The 13690-nt window shown below is 37.4% G+C and overlaps 1 protein-coding gene and 1 non-coding gene across 2 annotated transcripts in view; one reads left to right on the plus strand and one right to left on the minus strand.

The window, feature by feature from the left end:
- Window positions 1-322: 322 nt before the first annotated feature.
- LOC145671000 (uncharacterized) overlaps window positions 323-13690 on the minus strand; it is a 51354-nt gene continuing 37986 nt past the window's right edge. Inside the window, exons 10-11 of the mRNA XM_081739638.1 lie at window positions 4916-5028; window positions 323-1004 (exon numbers count right to left, since the gene is read on the minus strand). Of these exons, the coding sequence (XP_081595764.1) occupies window positions 368-1004; window positions 4916-5028 (750 nt within the window). The 3' untranslated portion in view covers window positions 323-367. The remainder of the gene's footprint in view (window positions 1005-4915; window positions 5029-13690) is intronic.
- Window positions 1481-1554, plus strand: TRNAR-CCG (transfer RNA arginine (anticodon CCG)). Its single transcript has one exon. It is a non-coding gene; the product is annotated as a tRNA-Arg (tRNA).

Consider the following 13690-nt stretch of genomic DNA (forward strand, 5'->3'; position numbering starts at 1 on the left):
GTGTCAGGGTACGGACGGACAAGGTAAATATATAAAGGAGTTTGGTTCCTTGATGGTGTGGCTTTGCAAGGTTGTGGTTTGAAAAAAGGAGAAAAAGTTAGTGTGTGAGCAATGGATACCTATATTGAAAGTAATTGAAGTAGAGATGCCAACAATTTAATAGAGAATCCAAACAACGTATTCTTCCATTTGAAATTAAATCAAAATCATGCGTGCCAGCCACTCAACTACCGAAAGCTTCATGAAAGGATTTCGACGAGATAAGATTATGGCAATATGAATAGAACCAAAAAGAAAGGTTTACTTAAGTACAATATCCGACTTGGTGTGTATGACAACTTTTAATCAACAAATATACACATACAAGTTATTTTCTCTTGAATTTTTGTTTTTTGAAGTTCTGCAGACTCTTCTCCGATCTCTTCTTTTTGAAAGGCTTAAAACCAGGACGCTTTGCAAACTTAGATCGTTTTTTCATTTCGCCCTGTTTATTTTTCTGTGGCACTACTTTCGAATCAGAGAAACCGCGGTCACCAACACTGTCCGCACTTTTATGGCCAAACATTTTCTTCTTCGTTCTTTCATTGGTATCGGAATTACGAACCTCACTACTTGGAACTTTCTTTGTACCTGCGAACTTTTGCAGTTTATATTTTGTTTGATTTACTTCAGTGTCACTGTCTTCATCACTTTTCTCCTTTTGAAATTTACCAGTTTTAAACTTCTTTTTAGGGGAAGATGGAGTTTTATTTGGAGTACTCGGAGGTTGTAACCTTACAAATCTTCCTGGTTCATATGACGAGTCATTAGTTTCTTCTGTAATAGTGGTTTCTTGTTCAGCATCTTCGCCTTCCGCTCCTGTCGCCATCCAAGGCACATCACTATCTTTTTCCTTGTTTTCTGGTATTGTGTTCGAGAATTTCTTCAACTTAGCTACAAAAAATCCGTCCATGTTGTGCGTATGAGGATAGAATCGCCGGGTCAAATTCATAGTTGGATGAAACCTGAAACAAAAATTAATGAATGAAAGAAAGAATTAGTACTGCCATTCAAATTCTATACACTGATTACTGTATTTACTCCATTATAAGCCGACTCCCCGAAAGTCAAAAACGAAGACAAAAAAAGAAGATTGAAATTTATTAATGAAGCATATGGAATATAAGGAATACATTTTTTGTAATTTACTTAATAGTCCATCATCACTGAAGGATGACTCAAATTTATCGTCACTTATTTCTTTGTCACTGCCTTTGTACAAAACATCGTCTCCTGTGCCAGATCGAACCAGATCGATCGAAGGGTCATTTTTAAAACAAGAACAAAGAAAGAAAAACAATCGGCTTAGAATCCGGTAAACACGTTAGTAACAACTAACTGAACGTATAGAATACATTATAAATTAATAATACTAACCTTGTATGCTCCGGCAGTAATGATGAGTAATATCTAAACCTTGAATTTTTTAAAGATATTTGTGGCCCCGCGTGGCGTAGTCGCTAACGCTCTCGCCTCCGGTGCGAGCGGTCCCGGGTTCGATTCCCGGTGGGGGCACTCGGTCGAAAAAATGTAAAACACTTTATCAGGCCAGCCACCCTGAATGAGGTTTTCCTGGGTTTTTCTCATTCACACCAGGCAAATGCCGGGGTGGTACCTAACTTATAGGTCCCAGGCCGCTTCCTTCCTTCCCTTTACCCGGATTGTATGCTCGCCGAGGGACGTCATCATGGCCTTAGATGCCGAACGCCCAGAAATCTAAATCCCATCCCATCTTAAAGATATTTCAGGCATAAACTTAGGAACGAAGTACGCTAAATGCTCAATGTTAGAAATTCAAATTTTTTTTATATGCAGTGTCAACTCATGCAGGAGACTGTTGTCTTTTCGTTTGATCTACGTTCCCAAGTTATGACTGCGGAAAGAAGATCAAACGATCAAACAGCAAAAGCAATGAGTACTTACTAACTTTTTGTCAAGTGTGCATTTTGACTTTCCTCGCCTTCTGCTGATAGCGGCATTCTTCACCAGTGCTGCTGTGGGTGTGATAAGACAGTGTTACAACTAAAGGAAAGAAACGAGCTTGAGAGCCTTGACTGGACTAACCATTAATCCTACTTTATTTTGCTTCACAGCAACGAAATTTCCAGTTGAATTTGTGAACAAAACACCTTCTAGGGTACGACGTCATTCCTTAATACTTGACCCTCTCTGCTCAAAAACACAAAACGCGCTTTGTTGTGCTTTATGGTATACTAAAGGACTAACTATTCCCAAAATTTCAGTTTTTTTTTTTTTTTTTTTTTTTTTTTTTTTTTTTAAATATCAGCCAGACATATTGGACACTGAAACATGCCACATTGGCATAATTCCCCAACTTTACGACCTTTGGGAGCAGCTACAGGTCTGTAAATTTTTGTGTATTAACTTATGACCCCGGACTACATGCACACCACAAATTCAGACCTCTACGTCAGTTGTTTCCTCTTCCCTAACATGTCTTCAATGTTCGAAAATGTTGGCCCTGATTTCACCCCCCCACCCCTTTCCTTCAGAGGTTTCGGCAAAGATGTGATGAGATTAAATTTTTAGCTTTGCACGAGTTGGAGACGTCCAGCAATTTTCAATTGGGTAGGATAAATACAAGCTGAGATATTCAAAACAACGTAAACGCCTAAAATTGAAAAAAAAAAAAAATTGCGGCAGCAGCTGCGTCGCCATGGGATGTTGTAAAAAGAAATAATTAATTGTGGTTTTGAAGTACCCTGATATAGGATATTTCATGAAAAAACGAGATTTTTTGGAGATGGTCGAGCGGCACATGCTTGATCACTTAGAATCAATTGACTCACTCTCTCTCTCTCTCTCTCTCTCTCTCTCTATATATATATATATATATATATATATATATATATATATATATATATATATAAAATGTGAATAACTAATATCTTGAGCATTTAGTGTAGATCCTGATCAAAGACGTTCAAGATTTACGCCTGAAATATCAATGAGAAATTCAGAGTAGATATTGTTCATGATTACTGCTGTAACATACAAAGATAGTATTGTTAAATGCGATGGTATTAAATGCAAAATTTTATACATAAATATTTTATCATATGGCTGTCACATAACGTTCTTCTCAAAAGCAAATATTTCTTATGAAGATCCCAATATATATTAGCGGTTCAGAATCAACATAAACGGACTATAAAGACTCAAGTTATGCACCAAGAAAATTTAATAATTGAATTATTTTATGTATTTAACTTAATAATAAAATCGATAATATTATTGCCTTACATTTGGTGATAAAAGAAACTTCAAACCATGAAGATCAAGAAACCTTAAAGATAAAAGCTGAAAATAAAGAGAAAACTCGGAAGGAATATTTAGGAGGTAACAAGGAAAATGAGAAGCTACGGTGCTGCATATAATTCACAATCCTCTCAATATCTGGGTTTTTGCCATTACATCATTGGATACATCATAGGCATAAAAATATTAGTTCTACCATTAAATCATTAATAATGAGCCAGACATTCTCCTTATAACTTTTTATGTATTACTTTTATTATGTTGTATACACATTTCTAAGTTGTTCGATATAGTAATTTCTACTACTCCTTGACCAAAAATTTATTTGTGTTACTTGCAAAATTTTAAGCTTCTTTATAAAGGAATGTGGGAGAAAATGTAGGACGGGAGAAGAAGAAGAAGAGGAATGCAACTTAGCATATATTTATCAATCTTTGAAAGTATGTAGCATAACTCACGTGTTTAAAGACTACCTCTTTTTGGTTTTATTATAGACAACTAAACAGAGACCTATGTCCTCTACCCTGATGGAAAAAAAATTCTAACTGGGCTGTGCTTTGATAACTTTAAAAAAGTTGTGGCGCCGAAGGGGACAGACCACCACATGGAAAATACTTGAGACAGATATCACAGCCAAATTTAAACGTGGAAACGAAAACAATCGCCGGCAAGCAATCTTGCTAGAAGGTGACTGCCACTCAGAGATAATTTTGTACATCAACAGCAACTGATAGTGGAAAAGTGATGGGCGATCAACCTTTCATTACGCCGTTAATAGCACAAACACTGAAGGTACCAATGCTTCAATATTATTTCATACAAGTCCACTTTGAAATATATTACGATAACATCTCATGGATAGAACTTTACTTTAAAGAAGTGATTGGATTGATTGACAATGAGGGTGATTTCTGGAATATTCAGGGTCTGTTTTCTATTTACAGGACAAGGAACATTATTTTCAATGAAATTATAATGATAGTCTTAGTTCCTACCGCACATGTATAAGATCATGATCACAGAGATAATCGAAACCAAATTATGACAACAATCTTAAACAAGAACGGAGTTCGTGATGCAGGGTTTATTTTTTAAAATTTAACTATGGATTATCTGTGGATATATGATTTCCTATTCGAATATATAATGACATTCTTGCTCTCCCAGTCTAAGGGAAGGACAGTCCTATCAGCTGGTGATTTGTCTGTTTTTAAGGGAAGAGGATCTTGTTACTGAACTTTCTCCCCGAAATCAAACGGCAACTAGTGAATGACTCACTTCTCGGTAGGCTGACAATTTATCAAGAGAAAAATCGAGGTATATTCTAACTAAAGAAGTGTTGTTCCACGCCGATAACGGATAACGCTCCCTCTCTACATCAGTGGTTGCCATGCCCAAAGTGCATGAATGTGGCTTCGAACTAGTTCCACAGCCCTAAACTCATCAGATCTGGCACCTTGAAATGTTTATTCTTTCTAGGCATCGCCTCACCTCCGATGATGACGTAATAGGGACTGCAAAAAAGTATTTGTACATGCAGGAAGAAACTTGCATGGCGTTTAAGGGAGTCTATGCAAAAATATTATAAACAACTCACCTGTATTGTCTGTACTTCGTAAATCCTTCTTCGCCGAAGTCCAATCCAGTTGGTACCAGTTTAACGTTTCTCTTGCGCAAAGCGTAATCGATAACCCATTCATTCTCTTCAGGCTGAAACGAAAATCATTACATTTAATACAACGTTCGGAACCACTTTTCCATTTCTATATTTCATAATCTGTTAATATCACGATCATCAATATGAGGATATATATCAAATTGACAGCGAAATCCCCGAGAGTTACTGTTTCACGGAGTCACACAGACTTTAGCATGTAATTAAGCTGCGACCACCACAGCTCTAATCATTTTAATTTTCTTTTCTCACATTCACAATTTCTGTTTTTTAGTTAATTCACATGGGGGGAAAATTTGCAGAATATCTCCAATAATGTATCTTTCCTATGAACTCATTAAAAGCACGAACAAATAATACAGGTCATACAATGTTTTTACTTTTAACGCCTCAACTGTTAAGATTTCGAAAACTAACACTACAATGAAAAGATATAACTCTAGTTTGCACTGAAAGCTGCGAAACAAAAAATATACAGCCAAATTTAACCTGTGAAACATGCAATGCGGAAGGCCGTTTCATGGTTATAACAGAATTTTTTGCTGCAACGCTGAGAGTAACATTTTCGAAAGATATTGGTCTACGGAGTTACATAGCCTTTAGGGACATGAGTAATCAGTCTACTAGTCAACTCAGTGCGAATATATCGCCGAAAATTACTTTTTTTCTTTCTTTTGTGGAAGGAGTACATTTGAGCCATTTCCGTCACTGGATACTCTCAACCGAAAGGAAGACGCAATGCAGAGAGTGAAAAGGTTCAGTGTTTTCGTTAAAGGAAAGAACAATGTATTAAAATGCAATAGAGGAATCTGGCTCTTAAAGAGGAATGCAAAAGCAATACTCTACCCTGAAGCGCTCATTCACAGTTGTGCAGAAAGTGAAGAAATTAATAAACTAGTCAAAACCATCAACCTAGAAGATGACTGAAAATTGTATGAAAACATAAAATGAATAATGCAACGTTATCATCAATTATTATACTTAAAACCCTATATCTAAACAGAGTTTTAATCTACATTCAGTATGTGACTACTCTTGACACAAAGCCGAAGTTCATCCTTTATCGGGAAGACTAATAAACAGAAGAGGAATCGTAGATGCTTCTAGGAACGCCAGTTGAAGTTTTTAGTGACAGATAATAAACTCTAGAATTATCTTTTGGATTGCAGGATGTCTACCCAAATTCCAAAATGAAATTTCGTGACCTTTCCCAAACCATAAAATTGAGTAACATTCTGAAGAGTGAATTTGGGTGCGAATTGGGCCAAATCTTCATGCATGCGATAGAAACGTGTTATGCTTGCGATTTGGTAGGGTCTAAAGACGAAAATAGACATTTTTGGTGGTGAATTTTGACGTTTTATAGAACAAAATTTTTCAGTCTATACCATATTTCTCCAGATAAAAAAAAATCGTGACCTAAAAGCTAAATTTCGTGACCTTTTCTTGACTTTCACGACCGTTTTCTGAACTCGTGACTTTCGTGACCGATAGACACCCTGGATTGTGACACGGGCTATTTGCTATCGTCCTCAAAGCAAGAGAGGAAGAAATGATAATAGGAAACCCCATTCGCAGGGAAGCGAAATGCCAAAATAAATTTAGCTTACTACAACATTTATACGAGACTGATACTCTACAGTGAAGACGCCAAGAGGGCTGTTATACAATAGGACAAGGGTACGAGTCAAACCGGTTCTACTGTCATCTATATGGCACGTATGACCCGTGAATAGTATTATGTTTACCTTATACTCCAATATACCGGTAAAAATATTTGGTTAATCGTCGATGCATTACAGCGACCAGGATTGCTTTAAGTTTTTGGAAATAGACGACGGCATCAATTAATAATTTGCCAAAAACAGAAAGAATATATCTTGCAGATTTTGCACCGAAACCAGTTATAATGGAAACTACGATACTGAGCAATCACCCGTAGGTGCGGCATGCTGATACAACAGAACTCGTGGTGGTACAAAGACTCCTGTTAACGTACCGATCCTCTGTTGTTTGTTACCATAACCACTAAACAACATAACGAATTTATACACCTAGTTCCTTTCCCCATTTTTACAAACAAGAGTATTATCATTTTATTCAACACATTATGGAAATTTTACACATAATTGAAAGAAAGAAATCATAAAGGGGGAATGCTTATTTCTGTTTTTTTTTTTTTAATTATTATTATTATTTTCTCCTACTGGATGAGAGCATTTTACCGAAAGTACTCATAGTGCGTGTAGCTGTTTCCACTATATACGCGTGAAATACATTTCAGTTCTTGTTCGGTATTCAACTGCTCGGATTTTTTAATATACAGGGAGTATCAAAAGTATGAAGCCACAGACTAACTCCGTTATAAGTAGGGGCCGCGGTGGCTTACTGGTTGAGAGTTCACCTCTGGTGCATGGGGTCTCGGGTTCAAACCCTGCTCCCGCCAAGTGAACTTTGTGGTGGACAAATAGCGTGTGTGTGGGTTTTCTCGGGGTTCTCCTGTTTCCCCCAATTTTCTTCATTCCACTATTTCATTCATTACTCATCATCACCGCCTCCTTTAGCTTAGCCGGCATAAGCGTGGGACGTAAAACTCAAAAAAATCATTTTTCCGTTATAAGTAGATACGAAAAAATGGAAAGGGAAGAAAGTTGTTGGAAATAGGTAGTTTTCAAACTAAAATGCTGGAATTTTGCAAATCGCAAAGATTGTTTGGGTTCCACACTGGTAAAGCACCCTGTGTTAAATGAAAATGCTAAATTGACAGTTCAGCAGTCTGTTTTCTTGGATCATCACCACCATATCAACAAATCAGTAATGTTGGGAAATTGATTTGAAATGTTTTAGGATCCCTCACACAACAATGTGCACGTTCCAGTTCTGCGTGCTTTTATGTTCCGTTCGAACAGCCTGCTAAACTGGAAACGTTGCATTTTCATTTAACACAGGACGCCCTACCAATATATAGCCCAAACTGCTGGTGCGGTTGGAAAAACTTCATTTTTCCAACTATTTCCAATAACCTTCCTCTCTTTTCATTTTAATGCATATTCACTCATAATGAAAGATGAAAGTGAAATCTTTACGTTTTTCGTCCCACGATTATACCGGCTACGCTAAAGGAGACAGTGATGATGAGAAATGAACGAATTGGTGTAATGGAAGAAAGTGGAAGAAAACGGGAGAACCCTGAGAAAACCCACGCATACGATGTTTGTCCACCACACAGTCAATTTAGTGAACTGAGATCGAACCAGGGACCTCATGTGCCAGAGGTGAACACTTTACATTAAGTCACCGCGACTCCCACTCGTAATGAAGTTGGTCTATAGCCCTGGACTTGATATCCCCTGTTTTTAATATTATTTCTGGCTATTTGTGTTTGTTGCTGGTCTGATACAATGTTAAAAGTTGACTATTGAGTCATTCTACAATAATATTGTCTAGGGATGGCCAAAATTTTCCGGAATCCGGATTCCGGAAATTTTGTTTTCCGGAATCGGAAAATTTACTTTCCGGAATTCAGAAAAATTCCGGAATTCAGAAAAAATCCGGATTTCGGAAAAATTCCGGAATTCAAAAAATTCCGGATTTCGGAAAAATTCCGGAATTCAGAAAAAATCCGGAATTCGGAAAAATTCCGGATTTCGGAAAAATTCCGACATTCGGAAAAAATCCGGAATTTAGAAAAAATCGGAATTTTTCCGAGATCCGGAATTTTTCCGATTTTACTTTCCGGATTCCGGAAAGTACAAATTCTGGAATTGGCCATCCTTAGCTAGTAGCTGTTAAAAGAGAAACACAATAATGAATAGGCTATATATACTGTATTAATTTCTTGTAGTTGGATATGTCTTTATCATTTACGTAGACAATTGCTACTGCAGTTATTTACTACTTTATGAGAAAGGTCTTATTTTCACACACACAAAAGTCGCCGGTATGTCTCAAACATTATCGCGTTCCCACCTGCAGCTGCTCCAAAGCACTGCAAACTACTTTTTAACCAGGCGAAAGGCAGTGAAAGAAAATAAATCTCAACAAATATTCTAATAACATTCGCTTATTGTCAACATACCTACAGTGAGCGCAGAAAGTGTTCGTACACCGTGCATACTTTATATTGAAAACAGCTAGCATGAGAACGGGAGGTGGAAAATATATATATAACCAGAATTAAGACTACACATTCATACATTTTATTTCTATATACAAGAGAAAGGCCAAACAAACACAATCACTGTTTTGTTCAGAAGAAAAGAGAGAATTCCTTTTTTGTAAACGCAAAAAGTCACCGTACACTTATGCTTGAATTAATGCTTATAAAGTATATTACGTTATTTAATATTTTGTGGGATTACCCTGTGCGTTAATGATTGTCTGTAGTCTTCGTGGCATTGATTTCACCTGTAGTAGTTCGTAGTTCTGTAGCTTCGGGACTGATTATGTTCCATTTTTCTTGAATAGCTTTTCTTAGGCCTTCTTTAGTAGACAAGCTGTGCCTTCTGATTCTTGTCTCCAGAACAGATCATAGATGTTCTATGGGGTTCATGTCTGGGGATTGGGGAGGTGTGCGAAGCTGTTTCAAGGTATTATAGAGTCAGGGGCAGATCCAGAGGGGGGCGATCGGAGCCATCGCCCCCCCCCCCACAAGAGGAAACTTTCTTATTTTATATATAAATAAACCCACCCATAACAAGTTTGGAGCTCTTAAAAGTAGCAGTATTACCGCCCCCCCCAGAAGTCCGTCCTGGATCCGCCCCTGGCAAACCTTGCAGACAGGCCTCGTTCAACAGTACAAACAATAATTGCGATGTATAATGTTTCTATCACTGTGCGAAACCATAAAAAAAAAATAATAAAATAATAATAATAATAAAAAAGAACTGGAAGACCAAGAGTGTTGAGTGAACAAGTTAAACGTTACATTATTAGGGAAAGAAAAAAAGTTCCAAAAAGTAGTGCTGTGCAATTGGCAACGGATCTGGAAACACGCGGTGTTAAAGTATCAGCCAGTACAGTGCGGAATATTTGCAGGGTATCATGGTCGGATAGCCAGGAAAATGTTCTGGGTGAACAAGACAAATCATATAAAGAGACTAAAGTTTGAAAAAGAGTATAAAGATAAGGGATCAGGCTTCTTTCTGGAATAGGGTCATATTTTCGGACGAAAGTAAATTTAATTTTATCGAGTCCAATGGGAGGCGTATGGTATGGCGCAAGGTGAATACAGAGATGAATCCTCAAAATCTCGTCCCTAAAGTAAGACACGGAGGAGGGTCCGTCCTCGTCTGGGGTTGTATGAGTGCCTCAGGAGTGGGTCGTCTCCACCTTATCGATGGAGTGATGATCCACAAAGTGTATATTAACATATTAAAGGAATATCTCCATACTAGTGCGCAGAAGATGGTTCTTGAAAACAATTTATTGCTCAGCAAGACAACGACTCCAAACATACAGCGGAAAATACTCGATTGTGGCTACTCTATACAGGGGCGGATCCAGGACGGACTTCTGGGGGGGGGGGGCGGTCGGCAGTAATACTGCTACTTTTAAGAGCTCCAAACTTGTTATGGATGGGTTTATTTATATATAAAATAAGAAAGATTCCTCTTGTGGGGAAGGGGGCAATGGCCCCGATCGCCCCCCTCTGGATCTGCCCCTGAGGTTTGCTATCTTTCTCAAAGACTTACCCTTCTTATGCACTTTAATAATTACTTTTCTTGTCTCCTCATTTGTTTCTGTTCGGTTGCTTCCCATTTCGACAGCCCATCGTGCAGTTTTTTCACTCCTATTCACAACTAAACTCATTCTGTTACTTGTCATGCTATACAGAGGTGTATAGTAGTAGGCCCCCCGTTATGTCCAGCCGAGTCAGCAAAATTTTTTGTGACGTCATAGGTCAAAGGTCAATGACCTCGGCCCGGGGTCAATGACCTAGGGGTACCTAGGACCACCCCCTCTAAATTTTGACAGGGATACCTTGGTCCACCCCCTAAATTTTGGCAGGGGTACATAGGACCACCCCCCTTAAATTTTGGAAATTGCCAAATCTAAAAATTTGGTGTGGTAGCCTAGGACCATAGTATGTACTTCTATCAGTATTGTCGTTCCCTTTCATGGGTAAAAAATTGCCAAAAATTCAAATTTCGGGGGTTTTTGACCTAATTTATCCTCTTTGATGAGGTGTTATTACCCTATATGGTTATATGGACGTATACAGGGGTCCATTACCTTTCATAAGACATGGGTATATTAATGCACCCCTTGAAAAATTTGGGAGGGGTACCATGGCCCACCCCTTAAATTTTGGAAATTGACCAATTTAAACATTGGGTATTATAGTACAGGACCCTAATATCTATTATGATAAATTTGGGTGGTCCACCTCATTTCCTTCTAGGGGTACAAAATTGCCAAAAATATAAACGTAAGCAATACGTTATACCACGTGTTTGGTTTTTGGCTCAATTTATCCCCTTTGATGAGGTGTTATTACCTTATATGGTTATATGGTCATGTATAGGGGTCCATTCCCTTTCATAAGATATGGGTATATTTGTGCACCCCTTGAAAAATTTGGGAGGGGCACCTTGGCCCACCCCTTAAATTTTGGAAATTGACCAATTTAAACATTTGGTATTATAGTACTGCACCCTAACATGTATTATGATAAATTTGGGTGGTCCACCTTGTTCCCTTCTAGGGGTACAAATTTGCCAAAATATAAACGTAAGCAATACGTTATACCGTGTGTTTGGTTTTTGGTCGATTTTATTTCCTTAGATGAAGTCCTATTACCTTATATGGTTATGTATAGGGGTCTATTCCCTATCATAAGACATAGGTACATTTGTGCACCCCTTTAAAAATTTGGGAGGGGTACCTTGGCCCACCCCTTAAATTTTGGAAATTGCCCAATTTAAACATTTGGTATTATAGTACAGGACCCTAATATGTATTATGATAAATTTGGGTGGTCCACCTCGTTTCCTTCTAGGGGTACAAAATTTCCAAAATATAAACGTAAGCAATACGTAGTACCACGTGTTTGGTTTTTGGTCGATTTTATCCCCTTTGATGAGGTGTTATTATCCTATATAGTTATATGGTCATGTATAGGGGTCCATTACCTTTCATAAGATATGGGTATATTTTTGCACTCCTTTAAAAATTTGGGAGGGGTACTTTGGCCCACCCCTTAAATTTTGGAAATTGCCCAATTTAAACATTTGGTATTATAGTACAAGACCCTAATATGTATTATGATAAATTTGGGTGGTCCACCTCGTTCCCTTTTAGGGGTACAAAATTGACAAAATATAAACGTAAGCATTACGTTGTACCACGTGTTTGGTTTTTGACCTAATTTATTCCTTTGGATGAGGTCCTATTACCTTATATGGTAATGTATAGGTGTTCATTCCCTATCATAAGACATAGGTACATTGATGCACCCCGGGAGGGTATTCGGTATCATAGTACATGACTCAACATGTATCATGATAAATTTGGGTGGTCCACATCGTTCTCTTTTAGGGGTACAAAATTGGTAAAAATATAAACATAAGCAATATGTTGTACCATGTGTTTGGTTTTTGGCCCAATTTCTCCCCTTTGATGAGGTTTTATTACCTTATATGGTTATATGGTCATGTATATAGGTTCATTTCCTATCATAAGATATGGGTACATTGATGCATCCTTTAAAAATTTGGGAGGGGTATTTTGGCTCATGCACTCGGTTTTAGAAATTGTTTAATATAAGCATTTGGTATCATAGTACAGGTCTCCAATATGTACCACTATAAATTTGGATGGTCCACATCGTTCCCTTTTCATAGGTAAAGAACTACCAAAAATCAAATTTCGGAGGTTATTGACCCCTATTTAGCATGTTATATGGGTATGTACAGAGGTTTATTACCTTTATATGTTTATGTTCCCTTTTAAATTTGGGAATTATCAAATAACAAAATTCGGTAAACGTTTTCTAGGACCCATTGTAGATGTTGATGTTCCTCTTATGGCCAAATATTCAAAATTTAAATGTTATTGACCGGCTTTATTATTGAATAAGTACAGGATTTATTACTTTTTTCATAAGACACAGGTGTATTTGTGTACCAATCTTAAATTTTGGAAGGGGTACATTTCTTATTGTCGTATCAATAATTGGTAATTGTTCTTAAAATTGGATAGTATCTCATTCATTGGGTAAATCATTATGATCACGTGATCGGTTATTGACCTATGATGGGATTAGGAGTCCAGGACATTGGTACATTGAAACTTTGTAGGATAATTTGATAATGCGTCATTGGTTTTGATTATTCCCGCCAAATATAAACGTAAGCAAGACGTTGTACCACGTGATTGTCCTTGATGAGGTAGTGTACAGGGATTCATTTCCTTTGTTGTGGTACTTCTTAAGTTTGAGTACACACACACTTCTAGAAAACAGTTGGTTCTATTCAGGTAAACAATTGACGGACATTATTGACCTTATTGAACATATAATGATATGATTAACTCTAAGACTTAGGTATATCAAGAGAAGTATTCTTTAAATTTGGGAATGGTGATAAACAGAATTTTAACATAAGGTGCGAAATTTGAAACAATACATTGAACTTTAGTCACAGCTCATAGTCTAAGATCATTGGTGGTGATTGATTTGACCTTGAGCTTTAGAAA

The sequence above is a fragment of the Thermobia domestica genome, chromosome 15 (assembly GCF_964235325.1).
Source record: "Thermobia domestica chromosome 15, izTheDome1.hap1.1, whole genome shotgun sequence".
NCBI classification, from domain to species: domain Eukaryota; kingdom Metazoa; phylum Arthropoda; class Insecta; order Zygentoma; family Lepismatidae; genus Thermobia; species Thermobia domestica.